The 18356-nt window shown below is 41.4% G+C and overlaps 1 protein-coding gene across 1 annotated transcript; it reads left to right on the plus strand.

Moving 5' to 3' along the window:
• The first annotated feature begins 984 nt into the window (after positions 1-984).
• cyb5r4 (cytochrome b5 reductase 4) lies at positions 985-17203 on the plus strand. The gene is made up of 15 exons (XM_068332391.1): positions 985-1412; positions 4716-4869; positions 6431-6531; positions 6861-6933; positions 8654-8747; positions 8836-8893; positions 9383-9476; positions 10561-10593; positions 12650-12772; positions 12893-13033; positions 13159-13305; positions 14124-14274; positions 15091-15177; positions 15898-16059; positions 16829-17203. Exons 1-15 carry the CDS (start codon positions 1329-1331, stop codon positions 16881-16883), a joined length of 1557 nt encoding a protein of 518 aa, XP_068188492.1. The 5' UTR covers positions 985-1328; the 3' UTR covers positions 16884-17203.
• The last annotated feature ends 1153 nt before the right edge of the window (positions 17204-18356 follow it).

An 18356-nucleotide genomic window follows, 5' to 3' on the forward strand; every position in this document is an offset into this window, starting at 1 on the left:
GTTGTCAGCAACTCATTATATCACGAGTACTATTGGAAAAAAAAGCAAGAAGAAACTTTATGTGTTCAATTTAAAATCAAATAATGAAGTATTTTTATTTTATAACAACAATGAAATGTTTGTACCATAAGATCTCTCATACAATACTTTAAAAAGTTTGAATACACAGATGGAATTGAATAAAATTGAGTAATAAGGTAGAGGCCTAAAATTGTGTTATGAGAATAAACATGGAGTGACCTCATCATTTAATGACCACAAAACATCTTCATGAGTTATCAATACTCTTATCAATACAAGTATATACATGTAATATATATGCATATACGTATATACATATAAAGTACAGTAGTTATATACAGCCTCGTATTTGTTCTGTCTCGTATCTTTTTTTTAAAAATGTATTTGCACCGAATGAGTGAGAGCAACTAATTTTGTTTTTTGCATTTAACAATAACAATTAAAGTGATTCTTGAGTATTGTAAGTAAACTAGCAATTTAATCTTAATACTATACAAATTTAACCTGCCATTAATTATGAAATGGTCTTAGTCAATGGATGTCATTTGGATTTTTTGGTCTTCAAATGTTACCTGTACAATGCTATTCTGTTGAAATGTGTTGTGTTTTTGTTATCTTTTGTAAAGATCCCAAGAAATATAGCTGTTACCGTACAGTTTTTTTTTGAAAATGCCATGAGGCGTAAAGGGGTCCTAATGTGATGAACACATTTTTCCAGGTCTCTATATATTTTTTTTTCTTTTTTAAAAAAAAATATATATAAATACTGATTTGTTCCCCGAAAGGGAAAATTAAGGAAGCATAACATAATACATAAGATTTCAAAAATTGTTTTCAAATATTTTGGAATTCATGGCCGGACAGAATCAAAACGATTGGAATCATAAAATGGATTTCTTCCAGGTCAGAACGAGGACACCGGAGGGACGTCGTGCTTTGATGACGTCATTTGTTAGCGCCACACTGTACGACATTTCTGTAGTCTTGCTATAGAGGACGTGCAGTGACTTATTAGCCCGCTAATAAATGACAGAACAGCAACAAAATGGAATCAAAGGTCATAGTTTGATTAACAAAATTAAAATCTATTGAAAAGTCCCTGATTAAAAACAATAATCAGTAATGATCAACAGTTAGCGTGCGACGGTCACGTCCTGTTCTGCTAGCTTCGTTTAGCTTAGCTTAGCTAGCCTCATGACTCGGGAGTGTTTCTCAACGCAGCCTGAAGAAATGCTTGTGGACGCGGAAGGAGCGTCCGCCGCTAACACCTAACGCCGTGTCTCCGCTGCGGTTCCGCTGTGTTCGACATGTTGAACCCGTCCGCCCAGGCGTTCCCCCTGCCGGGGTCCCAGCAGCGGGTCGCTGCGTCCGGCCAGCCCGGGAGGAAGAAGGTAAGACCGGCGTGTCGCGTCAGCCCGGACCGGTTCAGGTGGTCCAGAGCCGCAGCTCTGTGGGGGGGTCCTCAGGGTCCCCCGTCAGCACAGCCTCCTTTGAATGGAGGACAGATGTAATCTGATTACTCCGACCTGGAAACCACACTCATTAGAAAATCACATTTTCTACATGAGTGGAAACTAAACTGCCACCAATTCAAAGGTAAGCAGTAATAATAGGAAGCATCCTTAATAAACCACATGTGTCAAACTCAAGGCCCGGGGGCCAAATGTGGCCCGCCACATCATTTTATGTGGCCCGCGAGAGCATTAATGGTCAGTGTGTCTTTAAGTAAATAGGTCAAAAATGGGCTTTGACCAAAACTACATGTCCCACAATACACTAAGTCCATTTTAACATTGACAAAAAAAGGTATTAAAGGATTTATAAAAGGATTTGTTGTAACAGAGCAATGAGCAAACTGTAATGTTTGTAACTTGAATAAGTAATGTATTTAGTAACTTAACATTTAGGAGTAGTTACATCTATTTTGCATTACACTGAGTTACATCATACCATTACCATCATATTATTAATGCTATAAATGTGAGGCATTACAACTAGTTGTAATGTGAATTTAAAAAGAAACTAAATATTTTCCTCAGTATTACACAACCTAAATACAGGTAGTCGCCGACTTACGACCGCGATTGGGACCGACAGATCGGTCGTAACTCGACTTGGTCGTAAATCGACTCTTACGTAAAAATTAAATCCAGCAGCGCTAGTTCTTGGCTGGGGGTCGTCCGGATCATCAGCTGGGGCAGCGTGTGGGTTGGTGGGAGCGGGAGACGATCTTTTCATAATCATTGTGAGCTTTGTCTGAATTGTTCGTTTCTTTTTCTCCTCATAAATTTCACGATATGGACGGAAAGCGTCGTTTGCCATCCGTTCAATCCTTGCAAATGTTTCTATGTTCTATGTGCATTTCTTCAAAGTGTGCACGGAGTTTATTTAACAGGGAAAAGCCTTCTGACAAGCCTTTGGTGGTGAACATTTTTTCTGTTTCCTCGTCTTCTTTCTCTGCTTCTCTTCTCTCTTCTTCTTCCACTCTTTCTTCTTCCAGCGCGATCAGTTCTTCATACAGCGCGATCATTCGTGAGTTCTCCAAGGAGAGGTTTTTTGCCAGTTTCACTATTTTCTCCCGAATCTGATCAAGTTCTTCGTCACTTTCAAATCCAGCAGAAGAGTTCACGTAACGCTTGACAGTTTTCCCATACGCCATTCATACATTTCTCCGTCACAGCCTCCTAAGCAGCCCAGCCCATCAGTAGTGGGCTGGGCTGCTGATCTCAGTGTGACTGAACAGCGTGTGTGCGCCGTGGGGACTGAAGAGAGCGCGGGAGTCTGAGAGCGTGAGTACTGTGGCTGGAGGGAATGCCCGCGTTACCCGGACATTGTGGTCGTAAAGTCGGTCGGTCGTAAGTTGCACAGGTCGTAAGTCGGCGACTACCTGTACTAGTTTGTAACAGGATAATTGCAGTCAGGGATGATATTCTTTAAAAAAAAAAACACGAATGGCAGCCAAACAACAATCCACCAAATAGAAATTATTAACGCTTAGTGGAAAGGATAAATTAAAGCATAAAAAATATATAATATGAGTAATGTGAGGTGTTTAAATTCACAGTTATGGCCTTGACGGCATTCTGTTTAGTCTGGTTTCACCTGTGTCTCCCCCCTTTCTCACCCGAGTTAAAGGAAAGACTGCAAGAGAATTAGTTGAAAGATTTTTGGGCGTATGATTAACACAGTACTGTATTTTCCACACTATAAGGCGCACCTCAAAGCCTAAAATTTTCTCATAAACCCGTAGTGCACCTTATAATCTGGTGCATCTTATATATGGATTAATATTCATATTAATATTGGTTAAAAATATGATCGATTAAAAAAAGCCGGCAGTCTGGCCGCCAGTCATGCCGCACTCCGCCACCAGAGGAGCCCCCTCACAAGGCACTCGGGCCCACGGCCCCTAACAACGGTAGTCAAGGTAGTCAGTATTTCCTAACTATTTGGCGTCGGAAATAACCCACTTTAAACTGAATTGGTCTTAAAAAAGCCATTGTGCTGTCATCTGGAATCTAGTGACGGTCCATTCTATCAGTCTGTGGAAACACACGGAGAAACTGGCATAAAGGTGAATAAAGACCCTCAAAGATGAACTTCCAGCCTTTTATGAAATTTCAAGAGCAGTCACTGCTAGACAAAGGTGTCTGGTGTGCTGCATTGATTTACAAATGTAGTTGATATCTCTGGGGGGCGGAGGGGTGTGTTCAGGCTTGTGTATTCTGTCTGCAGTGACGTGCGGTGAGATTCACGGTGGTGAGACACCGACGTTAAAGTCAGTTCTAGGAGTAAAACAGCGTCACGTTTGACAGTAAATTATCAGCCTGACATTAAAAACTAGTTAAAAAATTGTTTAGGACACACAGCAGCAAATAGCAGCACTTCACCTCCGACTGGACTACCGATCGATCGAAACAATATTTAATTAATAATCGAAGATGAACGTCGGAGCTCAAATATCTGCTTCGAACTTCAGTTCAGGAAATAATCCGCTCTGTTCGCACTGACTGCACTCCTAATGAATTTAACCAGTTTTTAATGTCAGGTTTTTTAATATGCGTGTTGACTTCTTTCTAAGATGGCAAAGTGATCAAGTGATCAGGTTTCCTTGATGAGGCTCAGAATGGCTTATTGACATAACAATAGGGGCCATTCAGAGGTAGTCAGGAAGTCATGAATGCAATCATGACTGCCTGAGCAGCGCGGCTCCATCTAGTGGACAGATTGCGCAACTACAGCCGCTGCAGTTTATCAAATAAATTTTATTTATTTTTTATTGTATGCGCCTTATAATCCAGTGCTCCTTATATATGAAATAAATGATAAAACAAACAAATTATTGAGGGTGCGCCTTATAGTCCAGTGCGCCTTAAAGTGCGGAAAATACTGTAAGTGTTTTTGTGTATTATTACACATTGTTTTAATTGTTTTTATCTGATTGTATCTCCTCTTCTAACTTATTTTAAATTGTTTTAGTGGATTTTTATTTGATATTTAACTTCATTATGTTCATGGTTTTATGGTGTCTGTTATGAAAAGAGGAGGCGTCTCCAGGCGTCTCTTTGACTGGTAGTGTGGGTGTGTGGGTGTGTGGGTGTGTGTGTGTGTGTGTGTGTGTGTGTGTGTGTGTGTGTGTGTGTGTTGTAGCAGTGACTGATCACCTCCTGCTCTGTCCTGTCCGTCCTCCTCAGGTGGCTCTAAAGCCTGGACACAGTCTGATGGACTGGATCCGGTTTTCTAAGAGCGGGAGGGACCTGACGGGACTGCGGGGGCGTCTGATCGAGGTCACCCAGGAGGAGCTGCAGAAACACAACACCAGAGAGGACTGCTGGACCAGCATCAGAGGTGAGACACGCGTCCAACAGGCAACAACACGCACATGTTGTTACCACACCTGTAGTCTTTGACTCACCTGTAGAGTGACGTGAATTATCACTCCTGCAGGGGGGGTTAAGGCAGCGCTACCCACCCTGTGTTGCGCCACGGATCGGTTTCATCTTCATTCCCTCGATGACGCAGTCGTCCTGGCGACGGCCGCGTCATTAAAGTCCTGGTATTAGTGACTGAGCTAATGAGGTTTAACCCCTCATTACTCACAGTTAGTGCGTTCCAAGACCAAATTCCACGAGGTAGCGACAAACTATTTTATTATTTACGGTATTTTAGGCGCACCTAAAAGCCTTTAATTTTCTCAAAAACCAACAGTTGTTCTTAGAAATGAAAATAGTTTTAAAATAGGCCATTCATTGAAGGTGCGCCTTCTAGTGCGGAAAATATTGTAATTTAAACATTACGAACCCTCCCCATACTGATATTAAAGCACCTTCTATCTGTATTACCCTTCCCCACACTCTGATAGACTGTTTAAACCACTTTTATCTTTCATTAAAAATCTGTGATGAGGTGAAGCCGTGCATCTTGAAGCGTGAACAAGCGAGGGATTACTGTACAGTGATTCACAATTAGTGCATTCAACATAGGAAAAAACACTGATTATACCCTTATAAAGGGTTAACAAGTCAATCAAATGATAGGAGCAGTGAAAATTAATGGTAGACCTGAGTTTGTTTCTCTACAACAAGCCGGTCCTGTCTAATGAGGGCAGTGAAATCCCACTTCACAAAGATAGGAGGCCGGAAAAGGTAACACAGATAGAAGGTGGTTTAATGTCAGTATGGGGAGGGTTCAGAAAGGGAACGCGTTAGCCGTGAGTAACGAGGGATCACTGTACCTGTAGCTTCTGAGCACTGGTTAACTGGAACACAACATTGGTCTAGGTAAGCTCATCGAGCTTTGAACCTCAGAGACAGGTGAACCAGATCGTGAGAAAAGGTATTTAAGGTGATCGATTGTATGTTAGGTTTCTGTTTGAATCCCCTGTGAAGATTGGAAACATGGGGGCCTCAAAGGGGTTCTCAATGACCTGAAAGAAAAGATTGTTCGACATCATGGTTTAGGGACAACTACAAAAAGTTAACTCAGAGCCTGATGAAAAGAGAACACAAACACATTTCTTGTGGAGGCCAGAGAGGCTAGGAGAACTGTCAAACTCACACCCCACAAGAGAACTACAGCATGATCTCGCTGTAGTTCTCTGTTTTGCCAAACATCCAATGATTTATTAATGAAAATAATAGAAATTGTCATTGGTGCCCCATATTTTTCATACCACTGTATTTGATCCATTTTATCTTCATGTATCCATCACTTAATGACAATCCAAACTAATGGACCCCCCACATGCATGATGGGACCAGGTTTTATAGTTGTGACAGTAGGGGTTCCAGACGGGTACAGGCTGTAGACTGTGTGGACAGTCAGACATTAAAAGACAAGAAAATGTTTTTGTGAGAAGGTGCATCATTTTTAAAAAGAGGCCAAAAGTTCCTTCTTGTGTGTGTTTCAGGAATGGTTTACAACCTGAGCCCCTACATGGACTACCACCCTGGGGGAGAAGAGGAGCTGATGAAGGCTGCTGGGATAGACGGCACCGAGCTGTTTGATCAGGTAGAGGGGGGCTGAAGAGTACCATAATTCACATTGTACACTTTTAACCAAAATATTTAGAGTTTCTTTTGCGGGTGTTATAGAATACACTACTCACTACTTCCGTGAGTCACGGAACGCAGCGCACCTCCAGATGCTGTCAGCCAATGGCGTGCGCGTACGGTATCACGTGATGAGGTGGAGCCGTGCATCTGGAAGCGTGAATAAACGAGGGATTACTGTCCTATAAACAACCCCTATAAGATATCCTGGAAGGCTCAGCTGGGAAATGTGACCATAGTTATAGTGGGGCTGTTTGTTGCTATGGTAACGGCCATATTTGTGTGCAGGTACACCGGTGGGTGAACTATGAGTCCATGTTGAAAGAGTGCTTGGTGGGGAGAATGGCTACTGTTAAGAAAGGTAGACACACACACACACACACACACACACAACCTCCCGTAACTGTAGGATTGTGTGTGATGCACAGACCCCAGTACTGAACGTGATCGTTTCTGACCAAACTGTCATAAATAGACTCCATGAGTGGAGCCTGAGGGTCCTGGTGTCCTCTAGTGGGACGTGATGTTGGAGCCCCGCCCAGTGCAAAGATCAGAGTTTAGACATGAAAATCCAACCCCTAAATGTTCAGAGCAAACTGTTTGAAATGATGGACAGTTTGGGGGCAGGGCAGTAGGTCCTCCAATCACCTCAAGGTTGGCAGTTCAAATCCCGCTCCATCCCAATCATCCTCTGTTGTGTTCACCTTGTTTCCAGTGTCTCACGCTGGTGGAGGAATGTCAGGCCACCTACCTGGTTAAAAAAAAGACCAACGTTGAGTCCTGTTCTACCTTCATCCGCTGGTAGTTATGAGGAATGGATGGTTGTAATCATACGACTGTATGAGGAGTGGTGTAAACTCTAAACTGAAAACCAAACGACAAAACAAACCTTTACTTTAAGAGACCTAAACTGGTTTGATGTGTGTAGAAGCATTAATCACATCTAGTTCTGGTGGGATGAGTTAACAGTTCAGACCTCAGCAGAGAAGACATTTTCATTTTTTTATTTTAAATACAGACAAACCTCAGTTCCTAAAGGAATAGAGATTTGTTTGAATTCCAAATACATATTTCAAATAATGTAAGTGGTCTTAATCCGTTCTAAGACGCTCCGAAACTACTTTTTTCAACATAATATGTTATTTCATAATGTCATTTATATATCAAATTGTATAGTAATGAAACATATCAAAGAAATGTAAAAGAAAGAAGCAAACAAGAGAAAGAAAAGAAAAAGAAAGAAAAGGTTTTTTTTTATTTTTGCAAAAAAATTTAATCACATTCAAACATTTTACAATTTTACATTAGATGAAACTTCAAAAACACTAAACACCAATAAACAAAAGGAAATACAATTTAAAAATTAGTGCATTATATCAGGAAGTTTGCAAAAGTGAAGAAAGAAAATAAAGATTTTTTTTTTGATTTTTGCAAAAACACTTAATTCAAAACTTTTACAATTTTACATTAGATGAAAGCACTACAGCGCTTCAACAACACTAAAAACCGATAAAAGGAAATACAATTTAAAAATTAGTACATTATATCAGGAAGTTTGCAAAAGTGAGCTGATCATCATCTAAAGTTCATAGGACATTTTTGTGACACCAGATGTTCCTAAAGTTATTCAGGTCTTTTGTCATTTTATAGAAACCAGATTCTAGTTTTAAGCGACATCTGATGTTACAGCAGAAAACAGGAGCTGCTTCTGGAACAGTTTTGTTTTCAGTTCTCCTCTTCCTGGTCACAGAAATTGTGAGTTTTGCCTCTCAGAGATAAAATTTAAAAGCTGCCACTTTCTCTGATTCGATTTATTGAAAGAAAGAAAGAAAGAAAAAAAAAAAGTTGACGTAATCAGGCAGTGAGAAAGCAAATGATGGTGAGTCCACCCCCCCCCCCCGGGTGTTATTCCATGTCCCTGTTTTTAAGAATCGCTGGTTTAGAGTCTGAATAAAGGCTCTTTTCACTTTCATGGTTCAGAGTGGACTATGTGTTGTTTGTGCTTCTTCCTTATTTAATGAGACAGACCATCAGACAGTATTTGTCATCGTTACAGTGATGCTCTTCTCTTTTCTTCTCAGTGATCAACCCTCCTCCTCCTCCTCCTCCAGCACTGACGGGCCTCCTGCCCCCCGTGTCGGTAACTCCTCTCCCGGACAGAGACAGTCAGCCTCGGTACGACTGAAGACACAACTAGTAACAAACACGCGTGTGGTCATACAGTTAACGTGATCATGAACTGTGTGTGTGTGTGTGTGTGTAGGTACGACTGGTTCCAGACAGACGTGACCGTTCACGTGGTCGTTTACACTAAACGACAGGTAACCACTCATCCGTCACTGCAAACCGGCTAGCAGACAGTTTGGGATCACTGATCACTGACTGGGCATCACTAGTGTTAGCTGTGAAAGTCTTGCCTTACACAATAAAACACTTGTATCGTATATTATAAAATGTCTTTGCATGTAAAATATAGAAATTGTTTGCATTTCCTGTTTTGTTTGCTCCTTTATTTCCCCTCTTTAGTCAGATGTGCTTGAAGTCACACACATTTCCTGCTGTTCACTGAATTAATGAATTCATTCAGAAGAATTTGCTTGGTTCACAGATCCATTGTTCCCCCTCTAATCCAGGCTGCGTTTAACATCTGTGTTTGTCTGAGATTGAGAGGGATTTACCTTTAACTGACTTTTTATATTTTTTAAGGCTCTAAATCCACTAATATATGTGTTATATAACACACACACACACACACACACAAATATATATATATATATATATATGTAATTTATTTTATTTTTTTCTGTCAGGTTCCCAACACCGGCTGCACCCTGGTTGATCTTGAGTCAGGAGTTCTTCGGGTGGAAGTTCTTCTGGGGAAAATGTCCTACATGATGCATTTACGTAAGTAAAACCATGACTTTTTGCTATCAACTGCAAAAATAAAATTCATTCATGCAAAACATTTAGTCGATGCATTCTTTTTTTTTCTAATTGGCGATGTATTTAGTTACTTCTGCACTACCCAGTAATACACAATACTTGCATAAATTAGAGTCTCTCATCCAATCAGTTATTTCTAAGATGCTCTCCTCAGGGTTAGCCTCTCTGGTCTGGTCTTGGAAATAAACTCGGCTCTCATCCTGCAAACTGTCTTCCTCACCTTGACAACAACAGTGGATGTTTCTACATCAGTTCATAATAACATGATCATTAGGACCTGCTGTCAGAAGAATCCCTTATATTATCCTTAGAAGAATCAATCGATCCTGTTTTTGATTGATTTCTACGTGCATCACCTACTTCTACTTCTGTTGTTTGTTCAGCAACACAGCGTCTGGTTGGTCGGTCAATGACAACCACTTTAGGAGGTCCTTCCATTCTGTACGTAGGACTTCCAGACCATAGTCAGTGCAGATGTTCCTGTACGAAATGCCAGCCGCTTGTTGGTTGTCATGGCGTTCCATGTGTTAAACCTGGAGCATCTTTACACAGCCTGCCCCTGGAGTTAAGTCTGGTGATGTTATACCGTCCCTTTTGCCTCTGTGCAGTCTCTCAGTCCAGCCTTTTCCAATTCTTCACATCAACCATTAGGTTCATCCTTCTCCTCTGCATCATCAGATCTGTGTTTCCTCAGCAGCTCATCTTCAGACGCCTGCTTTCTGACGCGTTCTTCCATCTTAGTAATCTGACCGTCTAGTTTGGGGTGAAGTGCTTCTCCAAGTCCTTCACTGAGCTGACGTATCAAAAAATTAGAAACACAAGCACTCAGCTGGGTGAGCTTGTACCTGTGTGGGTCACACTGATATTTGATCACCGTGTAGAATGAAGTCACCTGGACTTGATGTTTTGCTCCTTTTATAACTTATTTTGTGTGGGGGTTTTTTATTGAAACGGCTAACCTCTATTTTATCAAATATATTACGGTTTGAATTGCAGTTTATCATTGGATATGTGACTTATAATGGCTGTTTTGATGTTCTTTCAGGTCTAGCTGATTCCGTTGAGGACAGCATCACCGGTAAGAATAAAAAGCGTGAAGTATTTAACCAGAGTATGTTTGGAAGTGTCTAGGAGAGGTGGCAGTAGAGTTTCTGACTGGGTTGTTCAACAGGATCTTAGATAGTGAGAAGATGCCTGAGGAATGGAGGAGAAGTGTGCTGGTGCCCATTTTTAAGAACAAGGGAGATGTGCAGAGTTGTGGCAACTACAGAGGAATAAAGCTGATGAGCCGTACAATGAAGTTATGGGAAAGAGTAGTGGAAGCTAGACAGAAGTGAACATCTGTGAGCAGCAGTATGGTTTCATGCCAAAAAAGAGTACTACAGATGCAGTATTTGCGTTGAGGATGTTGATAGAGAAGTACAGAGAAGGCCAGAGGGAGCTGCATTGTGTTTTTGTAGATCTGGAGAAAGCTGATGACAGGGTGTCCAGAGAGGAACTGTGGTATTGTATGAGGAAGTCTGGAGTGGCAGAGAAGTATGTTAGAGCGGTGCAGGACATGTATGAGGACTGTAAGACAGTGGTGAGGTGTGCTGTAGGTGTGACAGAGGAGTTCAGGGTGGAGGTGGGACTGCATCAGGGATCAGCTCTGAGCCCCTTCTTGTTGCTATGGTGATGGACAGGCTGACAGACGAGGTTAGACAGGAATCTCCATGGACTATGATGTTTGCAGATGACATTGTGATCTGCAGTGAGAGCAGGGAACAGGTGGAGGAGAAACTAGAGAGGTGGAGGTTTGTCCTGGAAAGGAGAGGAATGAAGGTTAGCCGCAGTAAGACAGAGTACATGTGTGTGAATGAGAGGGACCCAAGTGGAAGAGTGAGGTTACAGGGAGAAGAGATCAAGAAGGTGGAGGATTTGAAGTACTTAGGGTCAACAGTCCAGAGCAATGGAGAGTGTGGAAAAGAGGTGAAGAAGCGTGTCCAGGCAGGATGGAACGGGTGGAGGAAAGTGTCAGGTGTGATGTGTGATAGAAGAGTTTCAGCTAAAATGAAAGGAAAGGTGTACAAAACTGTGGTGAGACCAGCGATGTTGTTTGGTCTAGAGACAGTGTCACTGAGGAAAAGACAGGAGACAGAGCTGGAGGTAGCAGAGATGAAGATGCTGAGGTTCTCTCTGGGAGTGACCAGGATGGATAGGATCAGGAATGAGTACATCAGAGGGACAGCACATGTTAGAGGTTCTGGAGATAAAGTCAGAGAGGCCAGACTGAGATGGTTTGGACATGTCCAGAGGAGAGATAGTGAATATATTGGTAGAAGGATGCTGAGTTTTGAACTGCCAGGCAGGAGGCCTAGAGGAAGACCAAAGAGGAGGTTTATGGATGTTATGAGGGAAGACATGAAGGTAGTTGGTGTGAGAGAAGAGGATGTAGAAGACAGGGTTAGATGGAGGACACTGATTGGCTGTGGAGACCCCTGAAGGGAAAAGCTGAAAGGAAAAGAAGAACAGATGGTCTGAGCCAAAGGGACACCTGTTAAAGAGTGTGTGATCAGAGTGTGTGATCAGAGTGTGTGATCAGGGACAGCAGTGGTCATTCCACATGTTCACAGTTCACCCAAAGCCTTTGGCATAAAGAAATCTATAAGGTAAACTTATAGAGTTTCCAACTTAAAGAGTTGTGAACTCTATAAGCTGGAAACTTAGAGTTACAGAAACTCTATAAGTTGTTGAAAGTTACAGAAACTTGTACAGTTTCTATAACTTAGAGAAACTTTATAAGTTATACAAACTATAGAAACTATAGAAATAGTTATAGAACTTTATCGAACTCTATAAAGTTCTATAACTAGTTCTATGGAGTTTTTATAACTTACAGTTTCTATAAGTTATAGAGGTGATTGCAGTCACTGGAAACTGATCGCCTTCATAGCCATCCACTGCTGATCACCAAAACCCTTACCAGATGTAGATTCTACCCCTACTGCCGTTCCTATACTGGTGTTTTGGTGCTGGTGCTGGGCTGTGAGCACAGGTCGCACTAAAGGGACTGGAGCCCCCGTGCAATACCCTCGTGGATTCTGTTTCTGAAACAGATTTGTCTTTATAGTCTGCTGTTGTCATTTGTCCAACAGTACACACTACTGCCTTAGTGGGGAAGATCCAGGTCAACATGCAAAAACAGGTCAAACGAAAATGGACCAGTCTGGGGGAGCCTCTGGAAAATCACAATACACTGTTAAAGAAAAAAGACAGAGGTAAGATCCAGTCTCCATCAAATAATCTCCATCACACTTTAATTCTGTCTGCAGGTGACGCTGACCTGCTCACACCTGAGATGGGAAACGGGTTAATCGGTCTGAATGGTCTTGTTTCAGCTCTCTGCTATCGGGGGTGCTTGTTGGTGTCTAAGACTGAGGTGAACCATAACACCTATATTTTCAGGATGCAGCTTCCACCTGGGACCGTCAGGCATCTGCCTGTTGGACAACACGTGTTCCTCAAAGCCCTCATTCAGGGTACGTTACCACAGCTAACGAACAAATCAGGACAAGGAAGAGATGAAGAACCTTGTTCTTTAAAATCAGTGGGTTTTGTTTCCTCGCTGTCCGTCAAAGTCTTACGTAAATGTCTCCAAACGCAGACACAGAGGTGGTGAGGCCGTACACCCCAATAGATCCAAGCCTGGCACCAACATCACGAAGCCCCCCACAGGAATCAGACATCTACCTCTTGATAAAGGTGTACCCAGACGGGGTGTTCACACCTTATCTCAACAGCCTGCCCATAGGTGAGTCACAGACGCAATCACAGCATTTTCTGCACTACAAGGCACACCAGATTATAAGGCACATATAATTTTTTTTTTTTTTTTTTTAATTGATTAAAAAAAATAGTGGCTGTAGTTGTTCTATCCGTCCACTAGGTGGAGCATTAATGACTGTGCATACCTTTAATCCGCTGTTAATGGCCCCTATTGTTATGTCAATGAGGCCATTCTGAGCCTCATGAAGGAAACCTGATCACTTTGCCATTTTAGAAAGAAGTCAATACACATGGGTTTTCTCCTTGGCTGCTGACATTTACTGATAAAAGCACTACAAAATACTGTAGTTCAAAATTATCTAAAAACACAGTCAAATTTAATTTTATTTCTATAGTGCCAAATCCTAACAGAAATCATGGACCACTCAGTTCCAACAGAGCGGATTATTTCCTGATCTGAAGTTCGAAACACATATTTAAGCTCCGACGTTCGTCTTCGTTTATTAATGAAATATTGTTACGATCGATCGGTAGTCCAGTCGGAGGTGAGGTGAAGCCAGGCTTTTAGGTGTGCCTTATAGTGCGGAAAATACTGTACAGTATTTTCTGCAATAGAATAAACGTATCTACTCATTTAATGTCCTAGAGCCCTGATTAGGATATTCATGTCCTGCTACAATCATGAAATGAATTGTTTCAGCGGTTTACAGGAAATTCAGCGTCCCTTTGTGATGTATAATCTCAATGTAAACCAGTACAGTAACAAACTGTTGTCTGAGCATCATCTTTGTTTTAATTTTAGTATTTCTTTAGCATCCATTTTTGTTCCCATTTATTCTTCAGGTGCCCATATATCCATTAGTGGTCCTGAGGGTACCTTCAGTCTCCGCCCCCTTCGTGATGTCACGCACCTTTACCTGTTAGCAGCCGGCACGGGGCTCACGCCAATGGTTCGCCTCATACGATCGGCCCTACAGGACATCGAGAGCATCAGGTGGGAGCCGTCAGAGGATTCACACAATAACTGATGGGCAGAGTGTCGTTTTTCCTTATTATTATTTATAGAAAAAGCTTCAGTGTCAAAAGGAAAACCTTGTAGTTCAGATGTTGCTCACAGACACAGAACTGGTGAAGAGATGCCTCTTTTGTCCCACCTTTCAAACTCCTTGATTTGTTGATGACTCAGCATTATGAAAACACCATTAAAATGTTAAAGAAATATCTTTATCATACTCAAATTTTGATTGTGGAGAAAAAATAATGGCGAACAATCCAGAAAAAAGCGTTTTCTCTGTGTCAGTGACATTCTTTCTGAACTTTTTTTCTGCTGCTCGATTTCCATTTTCAGTTTCATATTTCACTATGTCTAACTTGTAATTTGCAGAATATGATTTTGTTTTTGGGGAGTATTTGTGTTCAGTCTTTATAAGTTGATGATTAAACTTTAAATTTCCGTTGGTACAGGAGTGATAGGGGTAGCAGATACTGGCACACAAACCTAGAGCGCCCACTTGTGGCCGCAGTGTGAAAATAACCAACGTGAAATTATATATTTTAATATATAAGTCGCGCCAGAATGTAAATCCTAGGACCAGCCAAACCATGATTATCTTATCAATATATTTTATTGGTCATTAAAGAGACAACCAATCAAATGATTTACATTGATCAGCTGATAAGAGCTTGTGCTTCAATCTTTTTTTTTAACGTATGTTAGAGACGTTTAAACCATGAATAGTGGAATGTATTTCACTGACGTGTCTCCGATGGAGCGTCCGTCTGTCAACCGTCTGCGTGTCTCTGTCCTCAGGAAAGTCAAGCTGCTGTTTTTCAACCGACGAGAGGAGGACATCCTGTGTCGCTGTGAACTGGATGAACTGGCTGCTGCTAAAGAGAGGTACTGAAGCTGCGTGTGTTCGTCTACGACCTCATCTTGTCACATGACTGCTGGTGTCATTTATAATAATGTCTGAGAAGAGCCTGTCAGGATGTGACAGCAGAAAAATCTCGCGATCAAGGAATCTGCAATCGAGATCGCGATTTATTCATCTTATAATTTACGGTAATTTAAATAATTCATGTAGGACACCACTGCGTCCACCAGGTGTCGCCTCACTGACGCTACACGTGGGATCTTCCCTTGAGGTTGTGCTGGATGGAGGAGCACTATGTGACGTTTACACCTGTCTAGTTCTATTTATCTAGATTGGCAAAGATCATTAGCATTAGAACATTAGTGATCCGCAAGTTTTAGTCTATCAAAGACAAGAATCTGGAGTCCCATTCTAGTGTTTCATGCAGTACCAGGAGTGTTTCATTATGGTCTTGTCTGTGCTGCTCCTTAGTGATATTACATTCATGGTCAAAACACTTAAAATGGAATATGACACAGCTACAGTTGAAGTCATATTTTACTGCTCAAATATCAGTTCAAAAACAATTATTTGTTACAGTTTGCGGGTCAACTCTTCCATCGATGTGAAATAATTAAAATAATATGAAATAAATCCTCCTATCAAAGGAAAATTCCATAAACGCGTCCCCAGCAGTCTGTTTTAATTTTGGTGATGACATCACTTCCTGTGTGTGATCAGTACCGTGTTGTGTTGTGTGTCAGCTTCGAGGTGGAGCACGTCCTGTCTGAGCCGTGCGACAGCTGGGGGGGCAGGAGGGGTCGGGTGGACGAGGCCATGCTGAAGGATGTCCTCAACAGACCTGGGGGCTCTCAGTGCTACGTGTGTGTGTGTGGCCCCCCTGCCTTCACGGAGCTGATAGTCAGGTGTGTGTTACCACCATGAGTAGAACACCCCCGTCTGGCGCCTTCAACACATTTTGCATCTGAAAATATATATTTCCAACTTCTCACTTGATCTTTTTTCAAGACATTGACGGTAACTTTATTTTTAACTTTATTTTAACTTTAACATCCTCACATCTGGACTTGTTTTCCGCAGGTCAGACACGGTTTTTCAGATGCTAAACTTTTACATGCATTCCTGTTTTGTTCCTGCAAATCTTTTTTGTACTTGTTTTTGTTTTATGAGGGTCACAAGAAAAATGAATTTAGATATAATCTGAAATACATAATATTGTAACGATAAATATTTTTTTATTAATAATGTGTTCCCAGAGTCTCTTTACGTAGCTGTTAGTAATTTAAACTCGTTTCCAGCTGTGGTTTGATACCAGGACCGTCCTTTGTCCCTGGTTGTGTTCTTAACTTTTATGGACAGAACCTGGAGGTACAGCCTGGGGGGGTGGGGGGTGTCGGGTTCGGTGGCCTCAGGATTTCGTCCCTGCTTTTATCAGATGATGTGGTCCTACTGGTGGTGAACAATGACCTCTAGCTGAGACTGTGGGTCTCTGCCAAAAAAGAGAGGAGTGCCCCCTCCAGACAGGAGAGGAGTGTGTCCCTCAAGTGGAGATCAAGTATCACGGGGTGTTCATGAGTGAAGGAAAAATGCAATGAGAAATATAAATTATTCAATTAAATTATACTGTATTGGCATTTTTTTTTGGCCTTGACCCCCTTTTCTGTTGCCTTTCAGGCTGTTGGAGCAGCAGGGCTTCAGCGAGGGGGAGTTCCATGCCTTCCAGGGGTGACGAGCTCTGCTTTGACCCACCCAGTGCAACGGTTGATTGAGACAGAGGTCTATTTCAATGTACGTATGTATTTGTGAGAAATGTATGGAACCCTGTTTTTGTATGCACTAAGTAGATTAAAAAAAAAAAAAAAGATTTGGTAGGGAACATTTTGTTCTCCATGACAGCTACGTGTTGAACCACTGTAATGGTGTCTGAAATAAAAAGACTTTTATTAACGACCTTATATAAAATGATCATATTTATGCAATATGTAACTCAGATTCAAATAAAAGGCTGAAAAGTTTTCATTTTTAATAAAAACAATTACATTCATGGAATATCCAACTTTCTAGTCTGTCTTTTTGTCTGTGTGAGAAATTAATCAATGCAGAATTAATTCATGATTCCGTTATAAAATATGCTGGATTTTTGCAATGTTACGTAAGGTAGAAAAAGACAGTTCTAGAAATCTTTTTTATGTGTGAGTTTAACGACAGATTCTAGATTCCTCACAGTGGTTTTTGACCTGCGTAGTGACATCATCCAAGGTGATGACATCACTAGACGCTGCATCCCCAACAGTTTTTGGGCCGAGTGCAATGACTTCAGTTTTACCAGGTTCAGGAGCAGAAAGTTGTTGGTCAGCTAATCTTTAAGCTCTAAAATACACTCTTGTAGTTTGTCCAGCTGATTGGGTGCATCAGGTTTAATAGATACAATTTGGTATCATCAGCAAAACAATGAAAGTAGACGTGTTTACTTATCAAATTACTTAAAGGACGCAGGTATAAGAACAGTATGTGTCCAAGAACCGAGCCTTGAGGAACTCCGTAGCTAACTGTAGTGGACTGGGAGGAGTCGTTATTAACGTTAACAAACTGGGAACGATCCGTTAAGACTCAATACCAACCGTTTTGTCCAGTCGTTGCAGAAGAATGTGTAGGTCTATTGAACCGAAAGCTGAGAACCAGTAGAGAAACCAGTCAGTTTTTGCTTGCTGCCTGTTTTGTATGGTTTTCATGACAGAATCATGCAAAAAAAGGAGGAGGTGTTCATATTTTTCTGAAGTTGGAACATAACTGGAATGAAACACACAGTTCAGGGTTCTTCTCTGCACCGCCCTGCCTGGTTCGACACTCCACAACCATTCGTTACTGAATTCTTGTTCACCTCCACATGTGATCTTTTCCAGAGAGACTGTTTCCAGGTTGGTAGAGGAGGAGGATGAAATGTGGATGGAAGATGTGCTATTACTAAAGATAGCTTCCAAAAAAAGAAAAAATACTGAACCAAAAAATAGTGAAGTGAAAAAAATCACTAATGGAAAAAAAATAAAAGGACACCTATTGATAGAAGTAGCTCAGAGAGCAAAACATTCAGCGTTTCCTGACTGGTCCTGATGACCTGGTTCTGGCGACCCACAACACGTGTTTTCTCCTGTGTTGTTATGAAAGGATATGGTAATTTGTTGTTGTTTTGTTTGATTTTTGT

This window comes from Antennarius striatus, chromosome 14 (assembly GCF_040054535.1).
Source record: "Antennarius striatus isolate MH-2024 chromosome 14, ASM4005453v1, whole genome shotgun sequence".
NCBI lineage: Eukaryota > Metazoa > Chordata > Actinopteri > Lophiiformes > Antennariidae > Antennarius > Antennarius striatus.

Coding starts and splice junctions, on each gene's coding strand:
- cyb5r4 (XM_068332391.1), top strand. CDS start 1,329: ATGTTGAACCCGTCCGCCCAGGCGTTCCCCCTGCCGGGGTCCCAGCAG. Junction 10,594..12,649: donor CGTTGAGGACAGCATCACCG/GTAAGAATAAAA, acceptor TTTGTCCAACAG/TACACACTACTGCCTTAGTG. Junction 12,773..12,892: donor GTTAAAGAAAAAAGACAGAG/GTAAGATCCAGT, acceptor GTCTTGTTTCAG/CTCTCTGCTATCGGGGGTGC.